The sequence below is a fragment of the Hevea brasiliensis genome, chromosome 8 (assembly GCF_030052815.1).
Source record: "Hevea brasiliensis isolate MT/VB/25A 57/8 chromosome 8, ASM3005281v1, whole genome shotgun sequence".
Taxonomy (NCBI): domain Eukaryota; kingdom Viridiplantae; phylum Streptophyta; class Magnoliopsida; order Malpighiales; family Euphorbiaceae; genus Hevea; species Hevea brasiliensis.
The window spans coordinates 14,643,417-14,663,312 of NC_079500.1; the positions used below are offsets into that span (position 1 = coordinate 14,643,417).

At 27.3% G+C, this 19,896-nt stretch overlaps 2 protein-coding genes across 2 annotated transcripts; both read left to right on the top strand.

Annotated features, from left to right (window-relative positions):
* The first annotated feature begins 3,016 nt into the window (after window positions 1-3,016).
* Window positions 3,017-3,590, top strand: LOC110647207 (phytosulfokines). Its single transcript, XM_021800929.2, has 2 exons — window positions 3,017-3,187; window positions 3,286-3,590. The coding sequence occupies exons 1-2, from the start codon at window positions 3,059-3,061 to the stop codon at window positions 3,415-3,417; spliced, it is 261 nt and encodes an 86-aa protein (XP_021656621.2). The 5' UTR covers window positions 3,017-3,058; the 3' UTR covers window positions 3,418-3,590.
* Window positions 3,591-7,600: 4,010 nt separating this feature from the next.
* Window positions 7,601-15,579, top strand: LOC110647208 (uncharacterized). The gene is made up of 9 exons (XM_058151374.1): window positions 7,601-7,939; window positions 9,062-9,135; window positions 9,989-10,131; window positions 10,217-10,263; window positions 10,365-10,473; window positions 10,642-10,729; window positions 11,464-11,552; window positions 13,013-13,176; window positions 15,201-15,579. The coding sequence occupies exons 1-8, from the start codon at window positions 7,772-7,774 to the stop codon at window positions 13,162-13,164; spliced, it is 870 nt and encodes a 289-aa protein (XP_058007357.1). The 5' UTR covers window positions 7,601-7,771; the 3' UTR covers window positions 13,165-13,176; window positions 15,201-15,579.
* Window positions 15,580-19,896: the final 4,317 nt, after the last annotated feature.

Consider the following 19,896-nt stretch of genomic DNA (forward strand, 5'->3'; position numbering starts at 1 on the left):
TAAATAAAATAATTTTTTTTGACACCCTTATTTATTCTAGTTACTTTGATGAATCTTATACATAAAAAAATAATTATTTTTAGTATTATTTTATCAAAATTAATAAAAATTAATTTAGAATGTGATTTTCCATTCCAAAATCTGCCCAAATTTCTAACATAGCTAACTCATTCATTCCCAAAAGTAGCAACTTGCCACATATCAATCAAAGCTGTTCACAAGAAGCTTCTTTTCTTTTACCATTTCTCATGCTTGGATTCTTTCTTTTTTTTTTTTTTTTCTTTTATCTTTCAACTTTTATGCCACCCACCTCCACCACCATAACCCATTATAGTTATTGCAAAAAGCATGCTCCACTTGTTTGTTTATATATATATATATATATATAATTTTGATTGTAGTACTCAAATTTGGAAAGAAAAACCTAATAGAAAACTGAAAAAAAAAGAAGAAGAAGAGATTAATTGGGGGATTAACCTTCATTATTAGTAACCTTGGACAAGAGCCATTCATTTGGCCCATTGAGACATATGCTTTGATTGCCTAATGAGCGTGCGAAATTCATCATTACACTGCATTTCAAGATTGTTCCCCCCGATTGATGCATCTCATGATGATCTGTCCTAGTTTCACCATTAATTGTACTTATATATATATATTTACAAAAATAATAAGTTGATAAAATTTATTATTACTTTTATTTTTATATTTTAATTTAAAGAAAATGAAGTATAATTATTTTATGTTGAATTTTATAAAGGTCTTTGAGCTACTCAATTTTAATAATAAACTTGGAGGCTAATTTCAACTTTTAAGGTAATTAAAAATAAAATTACATTGCAAATGTAGGAATTAAACATTATTTTAGCTAATGTATAATTTTTAAAAAAAATAAAATTATATTCTCAATAATATTAAAAGGGTGTTTGACTTAGATTTTGAAAATTAATTTGTAAACACCTAGTAGCTATAAACTAATTTAAAATTATAAATATTTAAAATTTTAAATAATTATGTATTTTATTAAATTACTTATAAGTAACCGATAAACATTTAATATATTTGATAAAAGGTAATTTATAAGTACATTTTTTACTAAAATGAATAAGAAAATGTTAAATAAGATTTATGATAAAATTTTAAAAATTAAAGGAGAATAATATAATAAAATATTTGATCAAACTATTTTATAATTAAATGACTTATAAATGCTAAAATGAAAAGTTAGGTCCCTCATTTTTTTTTTAATTTATAAATTCAATTATAAATAAAAAAATTATTATAAATAAATAAATCAATATATATTTAAAATTTATAAACTGATTATTTAATCGGCTTATAAATAAAGACAATCACCCTACTCTGTTTTTCTACCTCTTAGAAATGTGTTGAGGAGGCCTGTAAAAGTGAATAAGATTATATCTGTACAAGTTGATTGAAAATTGAATTATTTAAGAGTTTTTTATTATTATTTATAAGATTTCTTCATATTAGAGAAATGAATCAATTTGTGAACTTTGATAAATCTTGCACCCTAGTGCAATTTCTTGAATTTATCTAATATATTAAAGATATAATGTTATTAAAAAAAATTTATGATAAAAATAATATAATGATTCTAGAGCAAGTCCATTTTCAATTATTATGAGTTTAGTGAAGTAATTTTATTTTATTATTTAAAATAAATATATATTAGAAAGTCAAATACGTTATTGTAGTTTACGATATGTATACTTTTTAATGAGTTAGATGAGAGACTAAGCATGAATTTAATATTTTTAAAAAATAATTTTGTGAATAAATCTTAAAAATACAATTTTAATTAATAATTTTTCTACAACTATCACTTTTTATGAAATTATTTCTAAAAAGAATATAAAAATTAAAAATAACTATTTTTATGGACTTAGTTACAAGCCGATTTGAATTATGAATCGAGCTCAGACTGATTGAATCAAATTCAAAATCAGTTCAGATCAACAGTTTCAGTTCATAAATCGGCTTGGAATCAGGGAAACGGCTCAACTAAAAAATTATTTTCTTTTCTTTTAAATTTATATTGAATTTATACTTGGGCCTCTTTTATATTTGGGTCTCTTCAATTATTTTATATTAAAAAATTATAAAAATTAAATAAATGATGTCTAAAAAGTTATAGAGCTAAATATTTGATTCAAATTAAATTAAATTAAATTGAATTAAATCGTCTAAATTGAATTTTTCGAATTATCATATTTTAAAAATTGAATCAAATTAAAATGTATAAAAAATTAAATTGCTCTAATTTAGTTTGATTCAATTTGAATTGATTAGTTTTTGAGTTTTATTTTTTTATTTAGACTTAATTTTTAAATTATTTATCTAATTTAGACCTTAATTCGAATCTAATTATTATTAATCAATAAAAATAAATAATTTATATATATAAAAATACTTATAATACATAAATTCTCTAAAAAATAAAACAATTTAAAAGTTAATAAAGCAATTTAAAAGTTAATAAAGAAATTCAGTTCGATCTTGTTTAATTAATTTTTTCTCTCTAAAATCAAATCAAACTGAAAAAATTAAAATTCTTAAAATTTAAAACAGAATCAAATTAAATTACCTTAAAAATTGAATTAAATTACAGAATTAAGACTGTTTAATTAGGTTTATTAGGTTTAATAGTACTCACCCTAGTCCGAATTAAAGTTTTACTGAAATTATTTCAAACCAAAATAATTTCGAATCGAAAATACTTCAAACCGTGAGATTGATCAAACCAGTAGTTTTGACACGTGGCCGTGTCCATGGAAAATTATTAGTGTGAAAACGACAGCGTTAATCATATTTCTAGAACTCAATTACTTTTCAAGGACGCATCTTTTCAACCCCACAGCCGTACAATGTTTCTCACTATTTTTTAGCAATTTTTTCCATTTTTAAAATAATTTATCTTAATTTAGAAAATTAAATATCAAATTCCATTTTTACCCTTCCATAATGACTATAAATTCCATCCCACGCAGTCTCTCCTCTCCAAGCTTCTCTGACGTTTCTAGACATCACAAGAAAAATGGCTTCTAAAAAGGTGAGCACCCTTTGCATAATAGCCTCCCTCCTTATCATCTCCTTCACTCTCACCAATGCCATCCGACCAGAGCCGGCCTCCGCCGGTGTTAATCCGGCGAAAATCGGAGACGGGGTATGTTATTTTCCTAATTAATACCCTTTTTTTCTCTCATATATAATGTTTGATTTTTCAGTTTTGCAGAAATGTAATATTTTTTTTCTTGGTTGAAGGATTTTGATCAAGCAGAGAAGGTTGAGGTTGATGAAGATAGCTGTGAAGGAGTAGGGGAAGAAGAGTGCTTGATGAGAAGAACACTTGCAGCTCACATTGATTATATCTATACCCAGAAAAACAAGCCATGAAAATTAATTAAAATTTGATTTAATTAGCTTTATGTTCTTAATTATTTTCATTGATATCTCTCATATTGTAGGTATTTTTTTTGTGTTTGTTATATATAAATTTCATGTATATAAATAGAACAGCCACAATTTTCATTGTTAATTTCAGGTCTCTGGTATAGATTTGTTTGGTATATTTTGATTATCTACAATTTTTGTGTTATTTTTTTTTTCCAAGGCAAGAAAATGAAGCTCTACCAATTTCCTAATAATATCATTATCTTGATTATGACTTTTAACTATATCGTTTGCAAAAATTAATCTTCTTGTGTTGGATTAACAATACCTTTGGCAAGTTGTCTGCCTAGCTAATTTGGTCAAAAGCTTTTTACCTACGTTAAAACTGTGGAATTATTCCCACGGTTTGGATAGTATAATTGAAAATCTTAGGCTTCCTTTGTTTCACATAAAATATTTTTTATATTTTTTAATATTTAAAATATTTAAAAAATAATTTAATAAAAAAAATTATTTTTTAATAATTTTATTAAAATATAAAATAATAATATATACATCACATAAATATTATAATTAAATAATAGATTAAAAAATAATTTTTAAAAAAAATACTTTTTATATATAAATTATTTTTTTTTCAAAATAAACAGAATATTAATTAATAAAATAAGAATAAATCCCATGTTATAACTTAACCCTTTAAATTAATTTATATTTTACCATAATTTTTTTTTTATTTGTGATTTCAACTAAATTTCAAAATTTTAAAGATAATTCTAACATAAGTGAGTTTATATAATAACAATGACTCAATGTTGGATAATGCATATTTAGTCGTACCAACCCTTACGTATTTGGTTGGTTATCTTATAAATTTATTTATAAATCATCTTTAATTTAATAATATTAATTAAATTATTTTTAAGAATATAATATTTTGAATTTAATATCAAAACTAGACAATTAACATAACTTCTAGACTTGTTTACCATGCTACCATGCGTAACTGTCATTAACACTTTTAGCTGATAAGGAAGTTTTTACAATTAATAATCGTTGAAAAACTAGACGTGCTCTTAAATTCAAATCCTTATGCTGATGATAACAAAAAATTAACATATTTTTCCAATGAACAAAGGAAAAATCAAGATTTCTACTAGTTTGTTCTTAAAAAAAAAAAAAAAAAATTCTACTAGTTGACTGAATTCCTTCCCCTGCTGCCTAAAATTTTTCTAATATAATATATTAAAGATATCGGATAAGTTTTAATAATTTTTTCTTAACTTATATAATTGTGACACCGTAATTTCTCAACTTAAAAATATAATATAAAATTTCCTAACTTTTAAATTTTATACAATAAAATATCACTAACTCTAAATTATTAGTTTTTCTGTTAGACATTGACTTGAACAGTTCAGCATGGTGCTTAATTAATATTTCTTTTTTCTTTCTTAAGCAATGTGTAAATTGAATTCTTTTCCTTTATGTAAAGAAAATACTTTTTCACGCGTAAAGAAAATAATTTAATACTGTGCATAAGAGATGAGAGAGAAATATTGACTAACCGCTGCATTAGACTTATTTACATCAACATTTAACTGAAAAATCAATAATTAAAAATTGAAAAAATTTTACTGTGTAAAATTTAAAAATTAAAAGAGTTTTATGTTACATTTTAAAGTTGAAGGATTATAATGTTATAACCATATAAATTCAGAAACAATTATTAAAATTTATTCAGAATTATCTCTAAACATATTTTAATTTTGTACTCGAAATTTCTACTGATATCAACAAATTAAAATTATAAGCATGATTAATTAATTAATAAATAAGTAATAACTCCATTTATGTAGTAGTAAATAGGTTAATGAAACGATGAATCCCTTGACTTTACTACCTAATCTTATTTTAATTAGGTTAATGATGTGTGTTTTTGATGTGCATTGATCTTTTATTACAAAAAAACTGTTTGTGTACTAAAGAAATGCTTATGCAATTGAAGACATAATAATGAAGAAGAGCAGCATAATTAATTATTAGGTCTCATGCTTTGGAGCCATTCTCATATAGCAACAATTTTTGACATGTAGGAGGAGGACCCATTTGGTGTTGAGTCATGTGCAAGACATTAATTATTTTGGCTAGATATGTTTATTATATGTTTGATGTAATGCAGCCACCATCATTAAGCACAGGGCTCCATGAAATCTAACCTAACCCCACTAAACGCCATTATGTGGTGAATCACCTTAATTAATGCTCTTATTTGACCTTGGTTGGTGCAGCCATTGCTGCATTCCATCGATCTATATCTATTTTATTATAAATCAAGATATAAATATATAAATTTTATTTATTTAATACTCATTATACATAATATGCAGTAATAAACTCAAAGCAAAAATATATATATATTCTTATATATACATATTTATATATACTGAATCCTCATAAACTTAATTATTAAATACTTTTTTTAATAAAATTTAAAATTAATTAAAACAAAAAAAAGTGTATTATGTATTTAAAAATTTATTATAATTTTTTAAAATAATAAACTTTATCAAAATAAAATAGTAAATGACTTTTAATTATTTATTTGTTATATCTAGATATGTATTTTTAATAATATTAATAATAATGTATTTTTTAATAATTTTTGAAATATTAAATTTTTTTAGTTTAGTTATAAAATATTAATATTAAAATTTTCTATCTTTAGATACATCATTACTTAATTTTATTGCAAATAATAGTGTCTGACTGTAAATGGGTGGGGCGACCATTATTTGGTCAAAAATTTAATCAATTTTTTTTTTTAATTTGACTTGTTTATTTATAATTAAGAATAATTTCAGTTAATTTATGCACATCATTATTAAGTTTTTCCAAGAGTATTTTAAAGATATATTTGATACATTTAATATTATTTTAAATAATTTTAAAATATTTTCTAACGAAATTAAATCTCAATTAATAAAAAAAAAACTCAATTTTTACCAAATAACTCCATTAATTATATTTAATTTATCTGATAAAAATAAAAATTTTATATAACCAAATAAATCGAATCAATTATATTTAACTTAGTATTAATATAAATAGGTTTAAATAATAAATATCTAACCAATAAAATTTAAATCCGATTTAAACTCGTAACGGGTATTATTTTTTAAACTCGAACCTCAAACTCAATTATATATTATCAAAACTTGTCCTATTATGATTCATTCAAATTGAGTATTCATAAAAATATGATCCGTTACTATTTTTATTTGAAAGTGATATTAAGATAAAAGTTTTTCAATAATGACGACAGCAGGAGTCGAATAATGTACTTGAGATCTGGCATGCTACCATATAATTGATGTTATAAGTATGGTCTATGACTTGGTCTAAAAACCCATGATTGTGATGTAAGGAAACTTTGAGCATGATGAGTGATGGGTGTCCCTTGGTTGGCTAAGTTTTATATGTAATAACTTAGCATTTGAATTGTCTAGTGTGTGGTAACTTGTTTTATTTGCATTTCTTTTATGACATTGTTGACTATTAGGTGATTCCATGATCTCTTGGATATGTCCAAGATAATGAATCTTATACTCTTAGACTTGTATGGGAATCTTCAATATAATAATAATTATTTTATGAGTTTCATATAATTATAATATGAATATGTCGACTATCATATAGTTGTGATAGAAACATGTATTATTATTATTATTATTTTAAAAGAAATATTGGATTAGAAAATATAGTCAGATAATGCTAAATCAATCAAAATTTAATTAAAATGTTACTAATTTAATACTGGCTTCTCAAAACTGAACCAGGAGAGCGGTCATGGGAGGACCAAGCCTCCAGTGGAGCCACGGAGGCATAACCAACTGGGACGGAGTCGAAAACAAGCAAGCCCAGAAAAACCTCAAGGCCGTGAACCTCAATGAGCTATGCTCCTTCTGCCACTCTGTGCTCCTCGTGTTGTTGGAGAAACTGTACTCAGAGAGCTGGGGCGGAACCACTCAATGGCTGGCCCCCTCCCAAAAATTTTTAGAAGCTCCAGGCTACATACCCAATATCCAAGCCCAAAAAGAGTGAGCCCAAGCCCAAAACATACCATTACAGAAAACCTCAATTTGAGTCGAGCACAAGCAGGTCGTAGAGTGCTACATACGACATATCGTGTTAACACAAGAACAAAAAATGAAAATCTTTAAACCCAAAGCAAAAGTGCAAAACCCTCTAAAAAGGAAAGAGAGAATTCCAGACACCTAAGCAGGAATAGAGAGAGCTGAGAGCAATAGACCCAGAAGACATTGCTCAGCTAATGTTTTAAGTTGGTTTTTGGGAAATGCAGATGCAAGTTCTACTACCAATGCGACCTTGTTTTGCTGAGCTCTTGAGTCGTCAATGGCTTAAACCTTCCGGCCTCCGTGCATTCTCTTCTTCATCAGATTACTCGAAACAATCCCGTGGCGGCCTCCCTCGCTTCTTCTCCGAAGTTCTTCCTTCTTCCAAAGTACTCTCTCTCTCTCTCTCTCTCTCAACACGCAATTCATTTTTATTTTGTGTTTCAGGCTATATGTTGAATTGGGAAGTGATTAGTTAGATCAAGGCCGGCGTTATTGCTAGTCAATGTGGGTTTTGAGTGAATTTGTTGTTTCTGCACAATTTTTTGGCCTTTAAACTCATGGTGCAATTTTGAGTATTCAATGTGAACTCTTTTGCTAGTTTTTTTATACTTTATTGGGTGTTTAAGGGGTTTCCTTGTCTTGAAAAGCTGAAAATAATATTTCTCTTGGTAATTATTCAAATGTCTATGCTATTTCAAATCCAGTGCGAATTTGATTGCACATTTTGGTCTGGCGAATTAAAATTGAACCCTTTTCTGAAAAAGGAGTTTTAGATTGGTTGTGAGATTTGGTTTTGGCAACAGACTGAGTTTCCAATGACTGTAATCCTTGTAAATCCATAATGAGTATATGAAGGTTTTTCTCCATATTAGAAGCCACATGAATCAAACACATCATGTTAATATGAGGATCAATTACGGAATCAATGAGAAAGCAATGGGTGGAATGGAATGGTATGGTGTCATATGGATATGCTGGCACAATTATTGAAAAATGGAATCTTTGCTTGATAAACTCTATATGACATGGATTTGTTTGAAGTGATTTACCTTCCCACTGCTAATCAATGGTGGGGTCAAATAGTTCAATGAAAAGACAAATCATTTTGGTCAGGTAAATTAGGCATGCTAAGTTGTTTCTTTTTTTTTTTTTTTTAATTAGAGTAAAATTTCCATGCTAGTTCAAGTTAAACAATCAGACATAGCCTATGTAGTCTGCGCAACTGCAATATTTTTTTCCAGTACTATTTTTTGATGGTACCAGTTCTCTTACCTAGGAATGATTCTTTTTTTTTTTTTTTAATTACTTGTCATAAAAGATCAAATATATTGTCAATTTAAACTCATATAGCTGATGCACTTTTGGTAGCTAGTTCTAATTGACATCTCAGCAATGCAGGGTCAGATTTTTGTAGAATATAGCTAAACTTTTACTTTATGGAAGCATATTAGTAAATTTATATTGATTCAATGCATATGGCATTCTTATTATTTTCCATGACTATGCAGGGTGGTGTTGTTCGTATACAAGATGATGAATTCTGGCATATGACTAAAGTTTTAAGGTTGAGCACGAACGATAGGTACTTTTGATAATTATTGCTTTTGAGTTTTATCTTCCAGTACATGCACCCATGTCGCTATAGGCAATCAAAATCACATTTGTCATATCTATGACATTATTGGCATGTAATTCTCCCGTTGCTTACATCCGATATATTATTGTTGCTCTAATTCTTTTAAACTTTCTTTCTTAATTTGATTCTCTGATTGTTTTATCAAGTTCTATTGTGCTTCCAATGGGGAAGAGTTGAATTTTTATCCTTCTCTATGGCATTCATCATTTTAGAAAAGGTTAGTTTATGTGAGATTTTTTTACTCATGACAATGACTCTTACCATCCTGCCCCTGATACCTTTGAAGATATTTGCGGTAGGGTTGGATGCTGGCTGTTAAAATGCTTAAGTAATCCTTGTTGTTTTTGCTTTTCTTCTTCTTCTTCTTCTTCTTCTTCTTCTTCTTCTTCTTCTTCATTTTTAAAATTTTGTTCTTTTGCATGCGCACATAGTTGAATTATTGGTTTTTGTCTTTTTAATTGGAATTTTTTTTTTAAATGGTTTTAACGTTGGAGTACAAGTTTAACGTGCTATTTTATTGAAAGCTAATGTGAAGAACTAATTGTAGGCAGGCAGAGGACATTATTTTTAGCTGTATGAAACTCGGTTTTTATATTATGCGGTTTAAGCTCAATTTTTAATTTTTATGGATTGGAAATGGAAATTCATGTAGATCTAATAGGGAACTTCCTTGGCTGCATCAGTTATGTTCTTCTCGGATTTTTAAAATTTTGTTATTGCATAAATAATATCATGTATGAAGATATCATGCATGCTTTCCGTCAAAATATTTATAATTTTCCAAATGATGAAATGCAAGGGTAGAGCTCTTCAATGGGAAAGGAGGTCTGGTAGAAGGGTGCATTCAGAGGATTGACCGTACTGGACTTGATTTTCTGGCAATAGGAGATCCAAAGTTAGTTACTCCTGATACTACAAAGTGGCATGTATTTGCAGCATTTGGTGAGCTTTAGTAGAATTTGTTCATAAAAGTTGTTAGGATCTTTTAAGCTCATGCATATTTTATCACTTAACCTTTCCTCCGTAGGTACTCTAAAAGGTGGTCGAGCTGACTGGCTTGTTGAGAAATGCACTGTATGTCTTAAATGCATACATGAACATTATATGATTTGATGTTATTTAATTTTATCCCTTTTTCTTTTGTAACTGCTAAGTCACCACTTTTCTTTTCCCAGGAGTTGGGAGCTTGTAGCGTAACCCCTCTGTTGACGGAACGCTCTCCATCAATCTCAGAAAACCGAGTGGACAGATTGCAACGCGTCATTCTAGCAGCAACTAAACAATGTAAAAAATTGATATAGTGAATTTCTCCATGCACAACTTATTATCATCTTCTTAAATTTCTGAGTATTTAACGCACTTCAGTTCATATATGGCTCTTTAATCTAAAAGTGTTCATTCAGCTTCAGCTTCATCTTCTTTTCATTTCTTTCATGCATAACTCTATACTAGGTCAAAGGCTGCATGAAATGCTTCTAAATCCTCCTACAAAAATTGATGGACTCTTACCTCTAGTGAGTTGTTCTTCCCTTCTTTTTATACTTAAAAGATTTCCTATTATCTTAGTTGAAGCACAAAAGGTTTATTAGACCTATCTTATGAGCTTGTGGTGTGTTAAATTAGAGATTTAAGGGGCTTATAGTTCAAGAAAAGGTATTCATCCTGTTGGGGCTTATTTTCAATGATGTTCAGGGCAAAAACCTGCCATTTTCTGGCTGGAATAACTGGTTCTGTTTGTAGGATCTTTTGGCAGCAGGAAAATCCAGGGTTTTTAAGCATTCTGCTGAATAGCTAACAAAGAGAAATTTCTAAATAAATGTGAAGGGTTCTAGGGTTTTGGATGGTGTGTTGATGGCTAGAATTTTAGGTAGGGATAAGTTTTGGTTATGTATTGATTGCTGTGAACCATGTGGCAAATAGTACCGTAGGTCTTTTGCAGTGGTAGCGATAAAGAAAGAGGAAGAGAGTACCTCACACAACAAACTTACTCATGTATGGATAGGTCAGGCTGGGTTAGGCTCAAGGCCTCAAGTAAAAATATGTTGCCCAAGACTGGGTCTTGCAGTTTGGTTGGGTCAGGTCAGCTGATCTCCAGGCTGATGTCAGGTCTTTACTCTTAACCATGGAATCTGTACACCATCAACATTTTTTGTTTGCCAAAACATTAAGGAATGCTATAATATGTACTGTTCCCATGAATGTGCAAATCAGTGTTTTAATATTCACTTGTTTATAGTTTGTTGAAGTAAAAATCCTTGTTTCTTGTTATATAGCTTGCTCAGTCAAAGCTACTCCTGTTGTTAGTGTATTGGCTTCATCGAGAAAAGAATCAAGTGGATTAATAATAGTGGGACCAGAAGGAGGTTAGCATGCATGCTGTGTTAGTACTTTTGTAATTTTCTTCTTCTGCATCTCAGCTTCTCTTATTTTCTCATTTTGAGTGATTTCTTACACATAAAATATGTGTAACTAGTGTTAAAGATTATCAGTTTAGTTTTTAGGTCATCCTTTTAGGATATTTAAGATTTGTCTTACCCTCTGTTTGAGAACATGAGAGTAGAGAGAAAAGAAAATAGGTGGTGGGAAAATATGAGGGTAAAGTGATGTTCTTATGTTTGGAAAGAGAGGAAAATATCAACTCAACTCAACTAAGCTTTTATCCCAAAAATTTATTGGGGTCGACTATATGGATTCTCTTTCTCCACTCTAAACGATTTTGGGTTAAATCCTTGAAAATGTGTAATGCTTTTAGGTCATGTTGTACTACTCTCCTCCAAGTCAGTTTAGGTCTACCCCTTCTTTTGTTTTTATCCTCTAACCCAATGTGCTCTACTTGTCTAACTGGAGCCTCCGTATGTCTACGCTTCACATGACTAAACCACCTTAATCTCCCTTTTCTCAACTTATCCTCAATTGGCACCACTCCTACCTTTTCTCTAATATTCTCGTCACGGACTTCATCTAGTCTAGTATGGCCACTCATCCACCTTAACATTCTCATTTCCGCAACTTATACGCTTCTTCGTTGGGTCTACATGGTATTGATCTTTCCAATTTGGGGAGAAATGAAAAAGGAGTGGTGAGGAAAGAAATGTAGGTATCCTTGCTTTTATATTCCTTCCATCCAAATAAGAGTTGTGGAAATAAATGAAGTAAATTTCCTCATATTTTCCCTCTTCACTCTCTTTCCTCCCTCACTTTGTTTCCCTAACTAAGTGAAGATTTATGGGTCTTCTTTGATAGCATACTAGTATTACTGAATATCAAATTTGCTTTTGCCATATATTTTACTTTAGAAGGAATAACTAAGAATTAGGAAGGAAAACCTATTCCTCATTTCAGTATTTTTTCATGTTAGATTGGAGTTCCTCCTAAATTTTCGTAAGAGAAGCAACATCAATGGGCCAATTAAGTGGTTTATACTTGTGGAGAATGTAAACAAATTCTTTTTTGACGTCATGTTCCAATTGAGTTGTCTAGTATGTTCTATAGCTGAGTAATTTATGAATTGTCTAGGTAGACGGAATAGAAAAATGTTTGTGTTTGCTTGGTTTTATGTGCATACCATTGGTCACACACCCATATTATGTTTTTCTTGATTAGAATACGTAAAAAATGAAGATTTTGATGAAAAATATTTATTTCCAAGGTTTATTGTTTTCAAGGAATTGATGCTATCCCAGGTGGCTATTACATACCCAAATTCTGATATTTTGATGAATCACATCCAATATGTTGTAGTTCTCACTTAAATTTTCTGTCAATCAAGATTTTTTTTTTTTTTTTGGAAAACAAAGTCAATTATGTTGGTACAATGCTTCAGACTTCACAGAGAGAGAATTGGCCATGATGATGGAAGCAGGTGCTACAGCTGTTGGTCTTGGTCCACTTCGTCTGCGTGTTGAAACTGCAACAATGGCTCTTTTGGCAACTCTGATGTTATGGTCTGATGCTCAGCAATTGGCCAATGCCTAGATGCATTTATAAGTAAGATTTATATCAGATTTTGCATCTCACAATGCTCCTACTATCTGTCAGATTCAGATATATCTCAAGGAAATGGCTTATTAGGACTAGGAGATAACTGTCTTTAGTATAGGATACAAGCAAGGATGCAGCAAATTATATCGTGTAAGTGACTGAAAGAAAGAAATGAATTACACTACTTGAAACCTAAGCTCTCTTTTCAGTATCAATTTTTATTGTGATGTTAACTTATCATATATTGGAGGTCTTGCTAGTTCTCTAATTTGCAATCCTAATGTTGACCATCTAAAAGCAGTTGTAAATTTCCAGTCTCATCTATTCCCATGGTCTAAAAGGATCCTTACAGGATTGTTGAACATTTATTAAGCTTGAAGTTTAAACAGCAAAGGAAAATAAAAATAATTCCCTGACTGAAGATGGGATTTGATTGCAAGGCCTCCATCGTGGCACTAACTATGCTATAATTGGGACATTCGCTTCATTTTAGTCACTGATATGACCTATTTCCTTCCAGACATCCATGAATGTATTTTAGATTTTCTACGGGGAATAACTCATATCGAAGCCCTAAACTTTAATGAAGAAACATACGCGGCCCTTCTAACTTTTATTTTTATTGAACCTTTAATTTTAATTTTTTGTATTTATTGAAACTAAGTTATCCTTTCATATGTTTAAAAATGCTATATGGCAATGCATATCATCATGCCTTGTTAGCGTCATAATCGAAACTTAAAAACTTCAAAATAACAAAATTAAAAGAAAAACAAATTAGCAACCAAGAGCTGATTTTGGAGAAGTTAATAGATTAGACAAAATTCGAGGTTAAACTAAAAGTTGTAGCACTTCATGGAATTTTTTTTTTCTATTAAATTTTAGGGGCTTCTGTATGGATTATTCTTTTCCACAACATTGAAGCCCTTATATGGTTCTACATTATTTCTTTTAGAGCTAGAGTAACCTGGCTAGGTTTGCGTTGAGCATTATCCATTGTAGTTAGTTGCCCAATGTGAAGATAATCTACTTGCTGAGAGGTTAGATAATCCTGCATGCACTAAGACTTGAAACTGGACTCACCTTGCATTCTGTACAAAACCTGTACTCCAATCCTCCTTTTGATGGGGGAAAAAAAGCAGGAGTTACGCATTTATAGAAATAAAAAAAAATGTTAAAGACGAAAACGGAGCGGAAAGAATAAACCAAGGGGAACATCTGCTGCAGAATAGTGCTGGTATTATATTATTGTCTAATGCTTAGATCTCATAATTGCATCATATTTACATTTCATTTGCAATGAACTACATTTAGTCATATTTGCACTTCATTTTCTGACTATGCTTCCCAGGCTTCCTTTATTATGACTTCACTGCCTTCCTTTCAATTTGAGCAACATCCCAATATGTAGCCTGTGTCTTATAACATTTGAACTGGTAAGTAGACAGATATTCACAACTATGAAGTTTGTGACTAACTAGAATTTGGATGAAATTAAGTTTTTCAATCTTGCAAATTAGACCGTTCAAAGGTCAAAAAACCACAAATTAATATTCAGTTACTTGCTCAAGCAAGAAACATGGAAATTTTAGTGAATTTGGCAAAAAGAAAAGTCAAACTAGAACATCAATTTTGTTTTCTAATTGCACAAGCATTCTGTAGTGTTGGTTGCTTCTGATTAAAGATGGGTAGAATTTACCTGGTCTAATGTAGTACATATCGGTTTCTTTGGAAGTTAAGATTCTGGGTACTTGGACTTTGAAATGTTAGCAAAAATTGTTCAACTATGACGAGTCTGACCCTACCTAACGTTTACACTGTTTAAATCTTCATGCTTGAGCTCATTTGGATTGTCTTTTGTGCTTTACTATTAAATTGTATAAGAATTTCTAATCTAATAATTATATGCAGCCCTTAAGTAAAACCAAGTGAATTTTACATTGACTGGTGTTAATTGTACTTGAAATACTTTGTGTCATTTTCCTTTTTAACGTATGATATGAAATTTCTTTTTCTTTCTCCTGATGCAGGCAATGGTATCAGATTGATAAATGGTTTGTTCAGGCTCCATTGAGGTCAAATTTTAACTTCTGACAGTCAGAGCACACAGAAATAATGCAATTGTCATCAATTTTGTTCAACATATATGCATACAATGACCTTTAATGGGTACTTGAAACTCATGCTTATTGCTATAATATATTAATTACCAAACATAGTTCTACTTTTACATGCTCAAATTTTTTGTGGGAAAATGGCAGGTTTCTTGCTATTGTACCTACTGATAGGCACAGGCTTATGCATGTCTTTTTTCCCACTGTTTAGAACCTGAACACAATGTAACCTGTGCATTATATATAAAATACTGTATAATAAACGTCCAAATCTGGACATGTTTCATTTGGCAAATTGATGGCTTCGTTTCAAATACCCTTTTTTGGGTCTTTAGTTTTCTTTAGCAAATAATTATTTTAATATGTAGTAATACACCATCTACCATAATACCCGCAGGGAAGGGAGGGGTAATGCTTGCATTGGGGAGTTCATGGAAGGGAAACTGAGCTTACTTAGGGGTGATGCTTGCTAGGCCTACATCTTTCTTCATTAGCAACGTTTATTTTTGCCGTTAGTTGCATATAAAAAGCTAAAGCAATTGACTTTTGACTTGCATTTATTTTATCCCTGTATTCTTTCTTTGATAATCTCCTTTGCTTTGCATCCATTATCTTAGCATTAAACTTGATGGAGACATCTTGCCTTGGAGATTACCCGAATATTGCGTTGCCTTCGCCATTATTTTATGTATGCCCAATCGTGGTCGGTTGCTTCTTTCTGAATCAACTTTACAAAGATATTAGCGTTTATCTGCTGCACATGCTTCTTAATTGTTTTATTATCATTTTTCCTCATTTCTTTTTCTTGACCCTTGGCCTTCGAGAATTGTCATATTTAAATGGCCCTTCTTTCTCTCATGTTCAAGGAGAATTGGGCACATGCATTTCCTCACCAAATATCTTTAGACTTTTAGGATAGGTGCAGTTATTATAAACTTGATAGAATGAATTTAATAACTGTTACTTATGTATTTATTATATAAATGTTAATTAATTCTAAATAAATTTTAATATAAATATTTTATTTAATAATTATTAAGGTTGAATTTACATTAAATGTACTCTTTTAAGGATTCTATGGCCTTAAATTTTCTAGGAGTGAGAGTTTGTGAATTTATCCTCTCATATTCAAATGGGTGGTGGAGATATATTTTAATAGTCAAATTTAATTTTTCAAAAAGTGGATGCGCACGTATTATAAGTTCGATATCATATGAGAATAAAAGTCTATTTAGTTTAACTGTTAAATACAGCTGATAACTGTTACTGTTAGCTCATAGCTAATAACTAATGATAACTGATTTATATTAAGTATTTGATAAAATTATATTTAGCTGTTACTTATGTATTTATTATATAAATGTTATTGTTGACATGTGAAATAACAAATAAGGGTATGCATCATATAATTCATTTTATTATTGAAATAAATATAAAATTATAAATTTATTATATTTTATTATTAAATTAAATATATAATTATAAAATTAATATATTACATCGTTTATTATATTATTAAAATAAATATATAATTATTAATGTATTATATTATATTATTTATTTTATTATTGAAATAAAAAAATTAAAATTTTTAAAAATAATTAAATAACATCAAAAATATAAATAAAATAATAAAGTAATTATTATTGTTGATAGAGAAAAAACTTATAATTAATTTTAAGTTTTTAGATATAAATAAATATTTTATATTTTATGTTATTAATAAAAATATATTTTAATAAAGTTAAAATGTGTTAATTAAAATATTAAAATTATAAATGAAAAAGATAAAATTATTAATAATATTAATTTTTGAGTTAAATAAAAAAAGATGATACGATCAAAATAAAAAATTAAATTAAATCAACTATCGGTTGATAAGAAATAATTAAAAAAATAGAGCTGATATAAACTGCAGTTGATGGATACTAAATCAGTTATTCAATAACTATCAGCTTTATTTTTTTAACCTTATCAAACACACAAGTTCACTTATTTAGATGTCTACAAGCTATCAGCTGCACACAACTCAACCGGTAAACTAAACACCCTCTACATTTAAATAATTCCAAGAACACAGAGTAATGTGTCTTGTTCTTTCCATCTTTTTCATGGAAAAATATTATTTTCAATTTTTATATTGAATTCTCTAGAAAAATTTTTTTTTTTATATTGGTCAATTGAATAAAAAAATTAAATATTTTTATTAATTACTAATTACATTTAAAATTTTTAATTTTAAATTATATATCTCTTAACAATTATTATATTTAAATCTCATAATTTTAAGATGTATCTAATATAAATTCGAATTCATATGAAAAATAGTTTAATAATTATTAAATTAAATATTTATATCAATACGTATGTATAATTAATTAAAATGTATATACATAATATATAAATTTATGTACAAATATTTAGTTCAATAGTAATCTCCATGATAAAATTTATTAACTATAAATTATTATTATTATTATTATTATTATTATTATTATTATTATTATTATTATTATTATTATTATTATCGTTTAAAGTGGAAAATTTTTAAAATCTCTCATAAATTGGAATGTCAAGTTAAAATGTTGGAATATAATTAATAAAAACGTTGGCCTTTTTTTTTCTGTCCAATAAAATGTCCATTCTTCCTTTCTTCGTTCTTCTTTTTGAACTTGGCAATTTATTTCTTTAAGAAAAATTTGTCAATGATTTAATTGATCAGCTAATAAAATGTATATATATATTTTTTTATATTTTAAGTCAATTTAAAGAAATATATTCAATGTTTAAATTCAATAAAATTATATTAAAATTTAAATAAATTAGTTTATTAATATTAAATTAATAAATATTTTCTTCTCCCCATTTCAAGTAATATTATTAAAAAAAAAACTTTCATTTTTTCTTTTTTTTAGAAATTAAGAAAGTATTAATTTTTTTTTTCAATTTTACCCTTGTCTATTGTTATCCCTATTTCATTTATCTTTTTTCTTATCAATTTTTCTATTTTAATTATATATAAGGATATTTTAGTTAATTATTAGTATTTTTAATTTTTTTTTATAAAAATGAGGTTAAAATAGATGGAGGGAGTAAAAAATAATTCCAAATGAATTTAAGTTTTGGTTTGAATTTATAATAAATTGTTATTTATTTGATTAGGTTCATAAACTACTTTAATTAATTCATGTAATGCTTAAACTTGCTATTCAAATTACTTGACTTGAAACAATAGGGGAGCTAGATGATCATTTTTGGAGTGGCAGAAGAAAATTATAAATTAATTTATTAATTATCTATATTTACTCATAATGAAAAATATGTATTTTTATATTTATATATACTTAAAATATATTATAAAATATTTTCATTCTAAATATTACACTTCAAAAATAACATAAATTTACTAAATTATTAATTTAATCTATTTTATTTATTAATTTCTTTTTTAAACATTATTCATTAATTTTGTAAAAAAGCTAGCAAACATGTTTTAAATAAAAATAAAAAATTAAATATTTTTATTTAAATAAAAATAAAAATAAAAGAATAAAAAAAAAATCTTTTTTTTAGCTAATTTGACAATGGTTATAAAGTAGACTTTTTTTTTTTCTCTTTTTCTTTTAATTGTTTTTTAAAAAATCTTAAATGGGATGAATGAACTTCAGAGTTTCAAGATAAATATTTAATTATGAGATTAAAAATAAAATTTAATTCTAAGTTAGAATATAAAAGGAATTTCTTATTTACTTAATATTTTTATAAGAGACAATTTTTTTTTATTATTATTATTGATCTATTTAGTATAGAGAATTTAGCCTTGACTAGATTACCGTAATGATAATGAAATTTACAAAGAAAGAAGGAAAAAGAAAATTGTCAATCTCAAATGTAGCGCAGAAAAGTTTGGGTATGAATAAACAAATAAAACTTTGAAAATGAAAGAAAATATAATTCTCCATTTGTTTCATAAAAGTATTTGAAATATTTTTTTAATTTTTTTTAGTGTTTGAAATATTTAAAAAATAATTTAATGAAATTATTTTAATCAAATGAAAAATTAAATTATTTTTAAGAAAAATAATTTTTTCTTTTAAAAGATAAAATTATTTTTTATTTTATAAATTTTAATAATTTTATTAAAATATGAAAATACTTATATATCATTAGTTAAATATCATAATTAAATGATAAAAAATATTTTAAAAAAATATTTATAAAAAATATTTAAAAAAAATATTTGTAAAAAATGTTATATATATAAATTATTTTTCAGTGCGTAAAATATAGAAAAATGAAATGAAATTGCCCACAAGCATCTCATACCATGTAAAAGAAAGTTTGTCTTTAATTTTTATAAAATTTTAAAGAGCGTAACTAATATAAGTTCATCTCAAAATCAAATTTTATAATAAAAAAAAAATTAAATATTTACATTAAACATTATATAAAATTAAATAAAAAATATATAAAATTAAATATAAATATTTAATTTTATAATTATTAAATTTATTCTCATTCAATTGCACCTAATTTTAAATTATGAGTTTCAACTTGTTGTGAATGCGCAAACCAATATTTTGACTCTTGAATTCTGTGGGCCATGCATGTT